The sequence below is a fragment of the Parasteatoda tepidariorum genome, chromosome X1 (genome assembly GCF_043381705.1).
Source record: "Parasteatoda tepidariorum isolate YZ-2023 chromosome X1, CAS_Ptep_4.0, whole genome shotgun sequence".
NCBI lineage: Eukaryota > Metazoa > Arthropoda > Arachnida > Araneae > Theridiidae > Parasteatoda > Parasteatoda tepidariorum.
In genome coordinates, this window is record NC_092214.1 from 29,405,198 (window position 1) to 29,422,319 (window position 17,122).

The 17,122-nt window shown below is 26.0% G+C and overlaps 1 protein-coding gene across 2 annotated transcripts in view; it reads right to left on the reverse strand.

Moving 5' to 3' along the window:
• Positions 1–7,041: 7,041 nt before the first annotated feature.
• Positions 7,042–17,122, reverse strand: part of LOC107457159 (cramped chromatin regulator) — a gene marked incomplete in the record, with an annotated part of 49,387 nt that continues 39,306 nt past the window's right edge. For both annotated transcript variants that reach the window (XM_016075242.4, XM_016075243.4), the window contains 2 exon segments: positions 7,042–9,668; positions 13,629–13,757. In XM_016075242.4, coding sequence (XP_015930728.2) covers positions 9,552–9,668; positions 13,629–13,757 — 246 coding nt within the window.

Genomic DNA, 17,122 nt, shown 5'->3' on the forward strand with positions numbered 1-17,122 from the left:
TAGGGATGTAACGATTATTCGGCAACTATTCAGTATTCGGCCCTTTTGCTGAATGATCGGTTGGCTGAATGTTTGGCTAAATATTCGGCCAAGTATTTTATTTTTTGAAAAATATGTTTCAACAAGCTTTTTTTATTGGAATTTGAGTAGATTTAATAAAAAATAATCTAAAATCCTATTTTTTACTATACATCATTAGAAATTGTTTTTACACATATTTGTTAAGCTCTAAAAATTCTGGGAGGCAAATTGAAAGTCGATATTTAATACTAAATCACGAGTTTTATACTTTTGATTTTTTAAAGATTATTTTCAGGCAAGTCAATTTTGTCGTTTTTTCAACACTTTTTGTATTTTGAGGGTTAATAACGTTTTTTTTTTTTAATTTCATTTTTTCTATTTTTATTATTGTGTGACATTTTAACGGAGCATCTCTAATAGACTTAATTCTATTACCGTCACTTTTTTCCTCTATAATACGACAGATAAACGGTAACACAAAAAACTAATTTTCGACGCTAAATTATATTTTAAGAATGATCTTTTTCTGTTTCTCTTTTGCTTTTTTTCAACGTTTTTATTATGACGTTTTTTTATAAGCGTTTCTAATTAACGTTATTATTTTACTGTCACTTTTTTCTAGAAATAGGTCAAATTAAAAAAAATGTTAAATTTAGATTTTTAGCATTAAATTTTTTGTTTAAAAATTAAGAACAATATTTCTTTTGGTTTCTGTCTAGCTTTTTCTTTTTTAAAAAACTTTTGTTTTTATCAAAGTTTTTATTATGATGTGGCAATTGAGAGGATTTCTATTAAACTTTATTCTTTCTTGAAAATACAGTAATTGGAAAATGGAGATGTTTAGCTTTAAAAACTTCTTTTGAAAATTGAGATGGATTTTTATTTTTTCTGTTTCGCTTTTGCATATAATCTTTTGTTTTTATAAATGTTTTTATGATAGCGTGGCATTTTTAAAAGAGGTTCTGATGTTAGGGAACTATAATTTTGTTAATGTCTTATGAATACTTTTTTTTCCCGGAAATTATTATTTTTAGCATTAAAGTTTCGATTTTTGAATAGTTTTTCCTTTTTCTCTTTTTTCAACTTAACTTTAGTTTTTTTTATACAGCTATTTTGCAGTTTTTATTTTTTTTTAGATTTTTCCTAAATATTTCTAATGGATAACTATTATAGATGTTTTCCCTTTACCCCATGCCAATAATATAGCTAAGTTTTAATTAATTTTCAATTATGATTAAAAAAATAATATTTATGAATGATTTTTAAAAAAAAAAATTTGCTAATCGATGGCCAAATATTCGCTATTCGGCCAATATTTTTGGCCGAATATTCAGCTAAATCACTGCTGCTTGTCTAATTTTTATAATCATTTACTAATTAGGTACTTGATTAGAGTTGCATTTCATTGTGTTTTATTTTTACTTTAAGAATATTTAGATGAAACATTACTAAGCTGCTGGACAGTTTCAAATAATTCTGCCATTATATTGTTTTTATCTTTTATGAAATGTTTATAAACTTCTACATACATCCAGAGTTATATACACAAAAAAGTTGTTCCTAAAAACTGTGGTGTTCAACTGATAATTTATCACTTAAGACTGCACAAAAATGATATAAATGCTGTTAAATTTACATTTAGAAAATTTTATCTTTAAATTTTTTATTGGAAATAATGACATCCATATTTTTTAAAGATTCAGTGTCTGAAACATAATGCACATCTTAGTCTCTTTTCTTTATCTTTCTTGCTTTTTTTTAAAAAAAAAAAAATCTTTTTGCTTGAATTTTACAATCTAAACTCTTTTTACGCATACATATTTAATTCTAAACATTTTTAAGTATCTTAAACCTTTAAAATGTATGAAATTTTTTACAATAATTTTTTTTTTTTTAAATTAATGATTTTTTTAAGAGAAAGGCTATGTTAATTTTATACATTTGTTGAAAGTTTATAGTTTATGTTTGCTTAGTTGATGCATTGGATAATATCTTTAAATAATACAATTTAACATGATAAATAGCTTCTTTGTAGATAACAAATCAATTAATATTCAATTTAAAATATTAATGTTGACTGTTAGTGTATTTTAAAGTTTGGAGCATTCTGAATCAAAACAGTTATGATGCATTACTTATTGAAGCTTATACTATGAGTAAGTGAAATATATGAGTTTAAATATACCATATGTATAAAAGCATCATGTGACACAATATAAGTGGCATATATTGTGCCACCTGATGAGTTCTATAAAGGAAACATTCTATATTAGTATACATATTATTCAATATTAGTAACATATATATTAATAAATGAAACTATCTTTACAGATGCCTTATGATTAGAATAAGAAGTAAAGCTTTTTATAGACTTTATAATATAGAGGTGAATTATCATAATTTCATTGTTTATACAACTCAAGTAAATACGTTAGTTTCATAGTTATGTATTTAAATGTCATCATCTATCACGTAACAGCCATTTTAATAATATTAACTCAAAATAAATAAATTAGAGTAATTCTTAGAAGAAAACACTTTTCCATGTTTGCATATTTTTATAATTATTTTGGCGTAGTCTCAATTTTAACTGCTTCAGTGTAAGGTGGTCTTACTAAAGAGGTTGTAAATCAGCTTTTTCTAGTTGCTGAAATTCATGAAATTTCATTTGTTTAATGGGGTGAGATATCCAAAGGAAAATTTTTCATCTTATTATAGGTTGGTGTGAACATGATAAAGTAAATGGATAAAGCTGTTCATGATACTGTATTAGTTAAGATCATCTGCTTTTTTTAAAAAAAATTATAATTATCTTTTTAACAAACTTGTATTTGTAAAGCTCATATATTATAAAATAGACTCTGAAAACTACAAGGAATAGAGATCTTTATAGTATTTATATTTAATGTTTCAGATGTTTTATTTCATCGTATTACTTCTTTCTAGAATTGTTTGCTTGTTAATATTAACTGTTAATAAAAAATAATTCATTTTTAAAATATTTATGTTTGGAAATTTTATTTTATATTATCTGTGATACATTTTCTTTGAAATGATATTTTATTGATTATTTATATTTATATTAAAAATGATCCTGCTTTTTTAAAAATTATTATTCAAAATATTTATTTCATTATGTTGTGTGTTATTTTATTCTTGTGTATGTTTGCTTATGTATCATAGTAGTATTATTTGTTAATTCCATGTTTCAAAGCGTTTATTCTTTTGAGTTTCTGCTCACTTTTTTCTGTGTATAAATATTGGAAATTTTTTAGAAATACAATGGCTTCTTATTTAATGTATCTTTGTTTAAGTTAGATCTCTGAACAAGGAGAGCAATTGTATGATTCCTGCCATTTTGTAATAGTAATTGATGTTAAGAACACCAATCAATGCATATCACTTATCACATTATGCAGCTAAATTTCCAGATATTTTTTCATAGTTAATCAAGGACATTAAAAAATGGTGTTTACTTTATTTTTTCCTTACATATTTTAATCTACAGCTGTTGTAATTGTTTCTAAAGGTTGCAATAAATTTTACCAATTCTTTTCTTTTTCATGAGTGGCCTTCAAAGCTATAAAATTAAAGGACTTAAAAAAAACAAAAAAATAATTAGCCTCCTTTGTCTGGAGAATGTTACGAAAAATGTATCCATTGAAACTAATTTAAAATGTCTACCTCTTTTATTCCATAATATGAATGTGCTTAAATGGGTTAAGGGTGCCAATTATCGAGTTGTGATTTCTAGTTTTATAACAAAATGATGTAACATTGATTCAATATTCCTTCATACAGCACTTGTGAAAAATAAGCTTTGTATGGTATGATCACAAAACCAGTTTTAATATTTTTTTGAAACAGTTTGGAAATATTTTTAACACATGTGCAATTAGTCTATTTTTTTTCATCAAAAATTTTTTTTTTTCAAACGCTCCTTTGAATTTACCCTTTTGAATTAACTTAATTATCTTCGTCAGATTTATCTCAGGCTTTTAATTAAATTTTTATTTTGTGTCAATAATTACTACCTAATGCAGACTTTAGTTAGTAAAGTCTAGAAGTGTTGTCACTTGAGAGTCTGCAATTAGAAGAGACAGCTATATACTCCTATGAGATATAAATATTTAAATTAATTAATATAGTCTTTTTTTAATTAACTTTTTTTTCTATTAAAAGCCATCTACAAAAAAATGTTTGTTAGAATATAAAGTATGTGACAAATTTAAAGTGTGTGATTTATTTATTTATAATATTTTTTCATAACGGCAGGCACTGAACTTTCGTTCTTCGCGTTAGAAGATGCAGGAAGTGTTGCTCATTTATCGTTACCCAGTGGGCACCTGTGAACCAAAGTCACACTGCCACAAATACCCGTTCATAGGGTGGGCCACATTCGTACATCAGAAGACAACACAGAGAGAGAGAGAAACATCCATGCCCAGAGCGGGATTCGAACCCGTAGCCATTGGCTTTGCAGTCAGGCATGCTAACCACTCAGCCACCGTGTGTGATTTATTTAAACGTGATAAGTACAGACCACAAAAGAAAATGGTTCTGCTTAAAATTAATCTCATGCTGGTATCGAATTACAATGCTAGAAAGTTGCAAGCAAAACTACTAAGATAGTGTCTTATAGAAATATTAGAAAACTACCTAAGGTAGTCAGCAATTGATGCATTTATAATGAACATATATATATATTGCTTGCATTGATAATACTAATTTTTTTCTCCAATTTACGAATGAATTTAGAATACTGTGTTGGCCAAAAAAGTAAAGACGTTCCGGGCACCCAGTCATATTTTTCATTGCCTGGATCCGGTTAAAGAATTTTACTACCAGGTACAAAGATTCAGCAAATTTTACCAGGCATCTAGTGTCAGATAACACTTCATTAATGTTTGACACAATCACATAAACCTAAAACTATTCATAAAATGATGCTATAAGTTTTTATTATTTGGATTAGTAGGCTTACCATTTTATCGAAGTATAATAGACGTTAGTTATTCTGATGCTATTACTAGTTAAAACATTATTAAAGACTAATTTTTTTGTAAATAAAAGCAAATGTTAAAATCAATTCAATTGTTATAAAAATTTATAAATAAATTTTTTGAAGGTAGTATTTAGTTTAAAAACACGAAAAACCTTTCTAGTTTTACATAACTAAACAAAAAACTCATTACAGTTTCAATATAAGTTAATTTTGAAAAGCATGCATGAATAAAATTGACCTTGTTACTGTAAAACTAAATTTTTACTACAAAAAGTGTTTTGTATTTGTTAGCTCAATAAATTCCAATTGCAACCAGTCAGGTTAAAGTTTTTTTTAACATCAGGCTAACTATAGGAGATTTCGTCTTTTTTTTTTTCAGTATTGTGCAAGTATTGTAGTTTCACAGAAGTTTTTTTGTGAAAGTAAATTTGCTTATTGCTTGACATAGGATATACTTATTTTTTTTATGGAATCTTATAAAGCAAAAAATTTTCTTGCAAAAACTTTATTTAGAGATTTAATTTCTTAAAAAAATAATTAAGAACTCTTTTTTTCCCTTTTTGTATAGGCGAGCAATAAATTTCCTTAAAATATCTAATTGTTCAATAGACAATTATAGCGATTTTTAGATTCTTTTGCATAAATGTTATAACATCTGGCCACATAATAAATCTAAAATTTACCAGGTGCCCAGAATAGGCAAGGTAAAAGATTCAATTTCACTGGGTATTCGGACCCAGCAACATTTTAGGACTCGGTACTTCTCTACTAAAACGTAATCTTTAATTGACATGCAACTTTGATTGATAATTGATATTAAGATTAAAGAGAAAAAATATTTTGATATGTTTTAGTCAAGTATAGTGATTGCAAGTCATTTCTTTTTCTAAAGCTCTTAAAATGTTTTAATCAAATATCAAGAAACAATTCAAAATTAAAGAATTTCTTTATTAAATTTACTTTTAGAAGAACAATTTAAAAATAAATAACTTTTTAACAAATGATTGAAACATGATTTTATACATCATGATATTGTAAAAGTTAGTGTGTGACTCGTGTAACAGGTTATCTGTCATTGCTCTACTATTTCTTAGTTTGCTGATGTAGTTTAGAGGTAATTTTAATAGGCATTATAATATATCACATACTATTGTATTAAACTGATACATTTGAAAGTTACCCTTAAAATGATAGTAACAAATAAATTTGTAATAATGCTGGCTAAGAATTTATTGTTAAAGCATTTGATGTTTTGCAGCATTTATATAAACATATTGTTTCTTCCTGTATTTTTGTAGAATTTAGATGCATTTTAAAAGAGTTCTATATTTATGAAAAAACAATAAATGAGTTTAAAATTGCAGTTGTAAAACTCCTATTACGAAAATAATTCTATATTATTTTCAGAAATGTTGAGCTTTTTAAAAATAAATGTTTATTTTAACTGTTTGTCTACGTGTTATTTAAAATATTCAAAATATTGAATTTACTACTTTTCAGTAAATACCTGCTTTTTTATGTGATATAAATGCAGAAAAAAACTTTCTTTTCCTTCAAATTTAGGTATTGTTCATAAAACAATAAATTAAAAATATTTTTTTATTCATAGGTGATATAGAGCTAATTACATAAATTTGTATAATTTGGTAAACTTGGGTAACTTGATTTGCGACCAGTCACTTAAAAGTTTGTCCTACATTTTTTAATAAAAATAAATTCTTTACTTGTTTTGCCTTTGCTTCTAGGACTGACAAAACAAAATAGCTCATTCTTTAGAATGTGTTTTTATATAAATGGATTTATCTTTTTGAAATGCATTGCATTTATACAACATTCAAAACACTTTTTATAACTTCTACATATATCAGTTAAATTTATGAACATATTAACCATTAGCTATACTTGCTGATGGCACTTAATGCATATCAGAAGAAATTTACTCAGTCTAAGATTTACCCTTATTTGTGATTAGTAATGGTTTTAAAACTTCATGTTAAAAATAAAATACAATGGGATTTCTTAACAACTTTTTAATAACTTATATATTTTTTTTCTTACAGTAATAAGTAACAAATCGTTGGAAAAATTTTTTCAACATAAATTTTATACTGATATTAAAGATAAATAATATTTTGTATACTGACTTAAAATTTATAAGAATTAAATAATATTCATAATTACAGTTCACAAGGGTTTAAACCAATGATAAATAATATTTTGAATCCTGTATTTAAATTCAAGGAATAAAACTAATGAAAAAAAAAATGATACAAAAGAAATTTCAGAATATAATATTCATAAATACAGTTCACAAGGAATAAAACCAATGATAAACAATATTTTGTATCCTGTATTTAAATTCAAGAATTAAAATTAAAGAACACAAAATAAAAACGTTTCAGAAGAAATTTCAGAATATAACTTAGGATATATATAAAATATTTTAACATAATGTTAATAGTAAATTTTTTCTTTGACATTTTATACAAAACTATGTATATTATTGTTTTATAATTTCTATATACCAGAAAAATAAAATACATGCCTACTTTAACCCATAACTGGTATCAAAGTATTTTGACATCCCAATGTTAGATAATTTTTCAAATTGCTTTCATGAACTTTTATTATTGCAAACTGAATTTTTATTCTCGATAAAAAATATAGGTGAAAAAACCTGTTATCTTAACAACAGTAGGTATTGGGATGTTAACGAAAGATAAATAATATTTTGTATACTAACTTAAAATTTATAAGAATTAAATAATATTCATAAATACAGTTCACAAGGCTTAAAACCAATGATAAACAATATTTTGTATCTGTATATAAATTCAAGGAATAAAACTAATAAACAAAAATAAAAAATGTTGCAGAAGAAATTTCAGAATATAACATAACTTAGGATACATATAAAATATTTTAACATAATGTTAATAGTAAATTTTTTCTTTGACATTTTATACAAAACTATGTATATTGTTTTATAATTTGTATATACCAGAAAAATAAAATACATGCCTACTTTAACCCATAACTGGTATCAAAGTATTTTGACATCCCAATGTTTGATAATTTTTCAAATTGCCTTCATGAATTTTTATTATTGCAAAGTGAATTTTTATTCCCAGTAAAAAATGTAGGTGAAAAAACCTGTTATCTTAACAACAGTAGGTATTGGGATGTTAATATACGATGGTAACGAAAGATAAATAATATTTTGTATACTGACTTAAACTTTATAAAAATTTAATAATATTCATAATTACAGTTCACAAGGATTTAAACCAATGATAAATATTTTGTATTCCGTATTTTAATTCAAAGAATAAAACTAATGAACACAAAATAAAAATGTTTCAAAATCTAACATAACTTAGGATATGTGTAAAATATTTTAACATAATGTTAATAGTAAATTTTTTCTTTGACATTTTTTACAAAACTATGTATATTATTGTTTTATAATTTGTATATACCAGAAAAATAAAATACATGCCTACTTTAACTCATAACTGGTATCAAAGTATTTTGACATCCCAATGTTTGATAATTTTTCAAATTGCTCACGAACTTTTATTATTGCAAAATGAAATTTTATTCTCGATAAAAAATATTAGTGAAAAAACCTGTTATCTTAACAACAGTAGGTATTGGGATGTTAATATACGATGGTAACAAAAGAAAAATAATATTTTGTATAGTAACTTAAAAAATTTATAAGCATAAAATAATATTCATAAGTACAGTTCACAAGGCTTAAAAGCAATGATAAACAAAATTTAGTATCTGTATTTGAATTCTAGGAAAAAAACTAATAAAAAAAAATGTTTCAGAAGAAATTTCAGAATATAACATAACTTAGGATACGTATAAAATATTTTAACATAATGTTAATAGCAAATTTTTTCTCTGCTGACATTTTATACAAAATTATGTATATTTTATATACCAGAAAAATAAAATACATGCCTACTTTAACCCATAACTGGTATCAAAGTATTTTGACATCCCAATGTTTGATAATTTTTGAAATTGCCTTCATGAATTTTTATTATTGCAAAATGGATTTTTATTCCCGGTAAAAAATAAAGTTGAAAAAAACCTGTCATCTTAACAATAGTCGGTATTGAGATGTTAATATACGATGTCAGTCAATGATTAAACATATAACCTTTACAAGAAATCATACAGTTTAATCTGGCCAATAAAAATATATCCAGACATAAAAGATCATACAGTTTTATACATTTATTTTGGATTGCACGTCAATTGTACAGTACTTTGTAGTACAATAGTTTTTTTATTCAACACTGATACTAACTTCTCAATGTACAAATATGAATACAAGTATGAGTTGCATTGTTATTCTTTAGTATAAATGCTTGCACACTTAAATGAAGTCACATAAAAAAGTACTGTTTTAAAAAAATTAAAACCTTCATAGAATTATGAAAAAACTAGATCTTTCAATGGATGACTTTAGCAAATTTTACAACATGATAATGCACAGTTACAGATGTGTTCAAGTTTGTTTGCCATCATTACTTGATGAGTTATTTATCACATCAGCAAGATCTTCAAATTTTGCAATGAAATCAATGCTGCATTCATCAAGTAAACAACGGACTTGAGAATCAACCTGAAAAAGAAAAAAAAAGTTAAAATACTTTTTCAAAGAAAATTGGCAAAGGATGTTTTTTTAAAAAAAAAAAACATATAAAAATATAAATTATTATAAGTCTTCAAATATAATTAAATGTAAATCAATTAAGAAACTCATACCTACAGTTTTGTATAATTTTATTAACGTTTCATAAAATCTTCAAACATATTTTTCCTCATAAATAAATACATTATTAACAAACTTTATATATATATATCAGTTCAAAATATTTTGGGGATACTCGATTAGCATAGTAAGATGCAACACCCCATGCTATCTAAAATGAAAATAGATGCAATGATAGAATGTTTAACATAAGTTTCATTCATTTTTCACAATGTTAAAAAATAAATTTGCAAGACACCTTAACTCAGTGGCATGCAAACTTCTTGTACCAGGGAGACCTTTAACATAATTTTTTATTCTACGGAACCCCATTCCAGCAATGATTATTTGTTAAATTTATAAAAGTAAATATTAATTATAAACACTAATATCTGGAGTCATCATCTTCAATGATCTTAGACTTTGCAAACTTTATTTTTTAAATTTATTAAATTAGTGACAAATTATAAATTTTTGTATTTAAGTCATATGATCTTCATTCGCCAAATCATGTGATCTTCATCATTTATAATTATTGATCATTTTGACTTAAGTGTTTTGAAAACATTATTTTTTTATATGAAATATTAATAAAAATTTTAGTTTTCTGAGCCATTTTATCTTCAATGATAGTGAACTAATTTGTTTAGCAAGCAATTTTTTTTCAGGTGGATAAAACTACAAAAAAAAAAAAAAAAAAAAAAAAAAAAAAAAGATACAAAAACACGACTATCTATATGAAGCACAAAAAACTTTGAATTAAGCTTGGAGTAAGAAATATCTTTATTCATTTACAAAACTTATCTTAAATATTGAAATATTAAAGAAGATACTTAGAAGTACTTAAAATTTAATGAAATGGAATGCTTCCACTTTTCACATTTTAATCTGTATGTTTCACCACAAAAATTTGCATTAAAAATTACAATTTAATAATCAGTTTAATGCAATAAGATAGACAATATATTTAAAAATAATCCACATCTAAACATCAGCCACACGTCAAACAGCAAAAATTTAAAAAACTAATTTCTTTCTGGAAGCAATAAACATAATTCAGTATTTTCCACAGTGCTTTTTTTCAGAACTTCATCAAGAAGTCCTAAGGAAAAGAAATGTTCAGTTTCTTTACTGCTTTTTTTTTTCTGCTTGTACATTTGTTTTGCTTTCCATTATGTTTTTTACTTTTTCTGTGTACCAAAAATACAAAATAAAATTAGAATTTGTTAAAACTTAGTTTAAGATTTTCAAAAATCAAATAAACTCATGGATCCCCAGCAAGATCTCTGCAGAATACAGTTTGGGAATTCCTGTCTTAATTGACAGATTCATAACAAACGCTTTACTTGATTCGAAAAAAAAAGAAGTATTAAATACAATAATTTGTGATCATTTTTGGTAGAAACAATCATACAATATTTGAACAAAAATTGTATCACTAACAGTAAAATTGAAGGAAAATAATGTGTGACAACTAAAAAATATGACTTTTACATGAATTTAAGGTTTAACAAAGAAAAAATTATGTTCATAACTCCTAAATGAAAAGAAATGATAGAGCAAAAACAAAATTTTCACAAATAATAAATGTACTTAAAACTAATGAAAGTATATAAGACATGCAGATTATAACAGGCAGTGCAATATCTCAGCTTATTACCAATACATTTATGATGAATGAATATATTTTTGCCTAATTTGACTAGAATTTTAAGAGGTCTATTTACACTCCCTTAGTTTTAACTTTTTCTATATATAATCTCTCTCTCTTTTTTTTATGTTTATTTTAAAGTGACTTCTGTGGGAATGAAAGACAAAAAATTAAATTTATCTTAAATAGCTTTAGTTGCATGGCTGGTAAATTCACTTCTTATAAATGGTGTTAAATAACATTCAATCTTTGGAACAGAAAAGGGCCTTTTAATGAATGGGTTGAAGTAATGTGAGGTCATATTAAAGAACATAAATTGTCAATTGCTTAGATATATTACACATAAAATATAGAGTAAAAACAACAAAGACAAGACGTAATTAATCTCAAACACAAATCTAAACTACTAATAGTAAAAACAAGCTTTTATAAACTAAGAAACCAATTGATCCTCCTTTAATATTTTTTTGATTATAGGAAATTAATTTTATTAAACGTCACTTTAATATTGTACAAGAGAAAAGAAAATTATGATTTTATGCAAACAAAATGGGATACTATCAGAATTACTAAGATAGATTTTCTAATTACAGTAGAGTCTAGGTAGTTCAAGTTTCCCACTAAGAATACAATCATTTAGCCTCTTAAGAATGATCAAGATGTGAAAGAACAATTACATCCACCTTGTACAGCAGAGCCGGATTATACCTTTCGTAGGCCCTAGGCACAGCCGTTTTTGGGCCCTTCCCTCCTTCCCCCACTCCTCCCCTCTTTTCAAAATATATGCTAAAATTTTCTTGCATATTTTTTTTACATTTTTATTAATATGGATTCTAATTTTCAAATTTGTTTATCGAACTTTATCTGCAATACCGACATACTGCCGATATTGCAGTTGATATCGATATTACCATTATGATTAGTTCGATCGATAACTATGTAAACACTTCACGTCAACAATACAACAACAAATCAGCAAAGAAAACAGTGAAATTGATAGTGAGATTAATTACAAGAAATATTTATACTACAAATAGCTTCATAGTTTTCATGATACTACTATGATAACTAAGTGAAGGAAATTAACATTGTCAAAAGTAAATCTTTTGAAATTATGAATTCAAAATTATTATTGAAATTATGAATGCAAATGCAGAAGGAGAAAGATCTTTCACCAGATTAAAATTGATAAAAAAATTATTTGCGTTCAACAATGAATCAAGATCGTTTGGCATCGCTCGCACTTATGTCTATTGAATACGACATTTTGCGTAGTTTGGAATTCGACAGCATAATACAAGATTTCGTTGAATCCAAAAATAGCAAAAAAGTAATAAGATTCTGTAAAATAATTTATTACCGAAAAATATTATATTTTTATTTGTATCTTCATAATTTTGTGCAAAATACACTTGTTGTTTTTAAAGCTAAATTATTTTTGTCAAAAAATTTTTTTCTTCCAAGTTTTTCGTAGGCCCCTGAATTTCGTAGGCCCTAGGCACGTGCCTATAGGTTAATCCGGCCCTGTTGTACAGTCATCTTAACTGAAGATAACACAGGTTTGTATCCGAAAGAGAAGGAACTAAATAGTGATGGGATATGTGTAATGTAACATTGCATATTCATACAGTCTTCTCTACTACTGAGAGGAGATAAGGGAACCACAGTAAAAGGTTTGAAAAATTTACTGTAAATGACAATGATCTACAAATCCCAGTCACCATGACACCTAAAACATTGTAATTGATGCCTAGTATTTAAGTAAAACTTAACATACCCGTTTCTAAAAATTGGTCCTGGCAAATTTTAGAAATTTTTTATAGACCACAGGAAAGGGCATTTGGTATTGAGTGGCTGGGTCATCAAGTACTTTTCATTTAAATATACTACACTGAAATTTAAAATCTACTTTATTTGCTTTCACTAATTTATTAAATTTTGACAATTCAATAATTCGAGTTTTCAATAGTTTCAGGTTGGTCTTGTTGTGTCCATCTCATCATCAACTCAACTGCATTGGTGATAAATAACAGTAGTTTTTTTTATGTTAAGTTTAATCTAAAACAGTAAGTCCCTCCATATTTTTTAAAATGCCTTGTCTTGATATAAGTATGAAATTAAGTTTCATGTAAAAAAAAAAGACATTAAAGACAAAATAAAACTATATAAAATGGCATTACCACAGGAGCTAATCTGGCAATTTGATCAAAATTAGAATTTTCTGTAAAACTAGAAGATGTGGAAGTTGACATAACTTTAATTGGAGATTCTATTGAGTTTAAGAAAGTATTCAGAGACATATCTGGACCCTGAAAATAGAGAATAATAACATTCTTTATTACAAAAGTACATAAAATAGTAAATACCTTGGTAAATTAAAAAAAAAATTACTGCACTGCTGAATTTTGGTACAGTAAGTATTCAAATAGCACTTTCTGAATTTTCAATGAAAACAAGTTTTATAAATGTGACACAAAAATTTTGATTTAGAAATTAGTTACAAGAAAAATACAAAAAGCAAAAATAGAATCAAAGATCAAAAGTTTTTGATTTGTGACGTGTCATTAGAGACAGACACATCTGACAAAAAAGTAATAATTATTCAAAAAATAAATAATTTTGTGCCAAATTTCATAATTAAATTAGATTATAATTAAAATAATTGAATCAATTCATTTGAAAACTTTTTAACTACTATTTTATGTCATCAGTACATCTAAAGAAGATCCCTCAAATCTGGAAATATAGTAAAATAATTTTTGAAAATCTGATTATTAAATCAAAAAGCTTTTCATTTTTTTTTTTTGATTGTACATTTTAATATCATGAGATATACTGAATAGATTAAATGAGTACAAAGAGTTCCCACTCAATTTTAGAAAAAAAAAAATTCAGTGACTTTTCCAGGTAAATTTCATTGAAAATCTAAACCATATTTTATGTATATCATGAAATTTTAGTCAGAAAACTTACATCTTTTTATTCGTAATGCTAATTTTTAGATTTTGTGAGCAAAAAAAAAAAAAAAAAATCANAGGGATTTTGTGAAAAAAAAAAAAAAAAAAAATCATTGAACGAGGATGGGGACATGTCAGTTTGACTGAAATATGAAATTTTTACAACAAGTAATTGTAATAGATGTTAGAACAATTTAACTCAAATCTCAATAGCTGATTACTGATACAGACAATTCTAAGGCCAGTTATTTTCCAGGCACCATGATATAAGAATTTTCGTGGTAAAATAAGAATAAAATATAAGAATTTTTGAGATTTTGAAAAAAATAGCAACTTTCCCTGATTTTTGGAGTTTAATAAAAATTTACTGCACTTCCTGACCCATGAGAGCCCTGATTCAAAATACAAGAATAATTGAAAAACTCGACGTTTATAAGTATCTTACTTTGTTTTTTACTTACTTAAATTGCAAATTTAGAGAGTCAAATCAACATGTTTCACAGAATTTTTAAACATTAAAAAAAAAAAAAAAAAGAAAATAAATCAGAAATTACAAAATTTTTAAATGTTAAAATGTAATTTTCCGTGGTGTAACATAAAAATTTACACTTTGTAGCACCGCCATTAGTTTTCTCAAGTATTCTCAAAAATTCCAAATTGCATTATGATCTCGCGAATTAGCTGGTGATGGTGGAACTGTAATTTTCCAGCCTGATCTTGAAGCTAAATCTTGTCGGAAAATAAAATTATTTTAAAACAAGTCTTTTCATGATAAAATTAGGTAGTTCTTGAGAATATCTTGGTAAATATCTGAATTTATTTCTTGTTTGTACACTGTTTCAGGCCCGTTTGCACTCCTGGAACTTCATATCACTACACTAACTGCAAATTTTACTGAACATTTTAGGCACTTTTTATTAAATGCTTCTAGTTTCCTTCTTCAAACTCGAACCACTTGTTTGCCATAAGACTAAACTAAATTCAGTGGTGCAATAGCTCATAGAGGGCCAAGGGTTAATATGCCCATCTTAGTTTTCTTGACCTTGAGCTCAGGGATGCAAGAGCAGATGTTTCAGCTGGGTGGTCAGCTAAATGCGGAACCCCCAGTGTTTAGTTCCCAAGCATGTTTGGTTCTCATTTCATTGACTAAGTCAACCTAGCCCAGTTCGAGGATAGAACCCAGGACCTGTGGCTTGAGAGCACAGAGCGCTATCACTCTGCCACCAGGCATCGGTTGCCACAGGATGCACAGAACATATTTTCACAATATATTTTTTCCCAATCCCCCAAGCCTCATAGCACTCTTGATTTGAACCAACTCTGATTTGCAAGCTTTTGTTTTATAGTCATAAATGGTTATGTTTTTGGATGATCACAAGATTGAAACTTCAATTTCAGAAGACACCTTAATGTTGTCGATTTAGAAATATAATTCCTTTATTTTTTCATTGCTGATGCAAATATTGTACACTTCTGAATTGATTGTTTTCAGCTATAGCTTTCAGTTTTCTGTCATTTCTAGCTGAGGTTTTCAGCCACCACTGCAACGATTATTTTTAAACTTTCCATGTTTCCAATATTGTTAGTTGATTATAGCAAACACCTGATTGATGAATTGATTTGAGTTATCAATATATTGTTCATTTTCACCTTGTCGGTGTAAGTCATCATATTCATAGTTTTATTGATTCTGGAATATCATGTAAATGTCCAATTTCAAAATAAACTCCAAACATGAAATACAGAAAATAAGTCTTTCTATATAATAAATGTCAGCAATAAATGAAAAGTTTTTATAAGCTATTGATAAAATTATTTAAAACAAATATTATCGTAACATATTCTGATAATCCAGACTAACTAAATTTAGTATTCTAATGTCTAGAGATAATCTTTTTTTTGTTGAGAAAAATGAGCAAATTTTAAGCTAGTGTCGTAGTTTGATTGAAAGTAAATTCAATATATATATATATATATATATAAGCTTTAACTAATATTTTCATGTTATTTTTTGATCTAAATTCTCCTTCTTAATTTATCATTCAAAATTGAACGCTTTCTCACACATAATTATTCACACCCTGTCTTATTATATTTTTTTATTCAAGTATGCAACAATTAACATTTTAAGTCTTTCTCTTTACTAACTATGAGAACCATATTATTCCCTTCACTTACTTAATGAATGTGAATCCATATTATTCCCTCCACTTAATTAATGCCCTGTTTGCATGTGAATTAAAAGTTCATTGGGACTTGTTTGCAAGATTTTCCCTAATCTTTATTAAGGAGCACTTCGATTTTGTGTCACTTGGATGCTAGTTAATTTCATGATTATGCTTTAATAAATATAATTTCCGAACGCCCTAGTGCCTCTGACTTGCTTCATCACACCTTTCGTCAATGATCTTATTTATATATACATTGTTTGCATAAATGCATTATGTAATACTTAAAAACTATGTGTTTTATTTCCACTGAATAAAACAAAAAATATTATAGTACTTAAAATTAGAGTTGTATTATCAGCAGAAATTCAGAAAAGACTTCAAATAAAAATTATGCAGATGAAATAATAATGAGAATTTTGATTTCAAAGTAGATAGAGAAACAAAGGTTTTAAAATTTCAGTTGGACAGATAGACTTTGAATTTATCATTGAAGACAAAATTTTTTAAAGAAAAAGTTATGAAGTAGCAATAAACCAAATTCGAAAG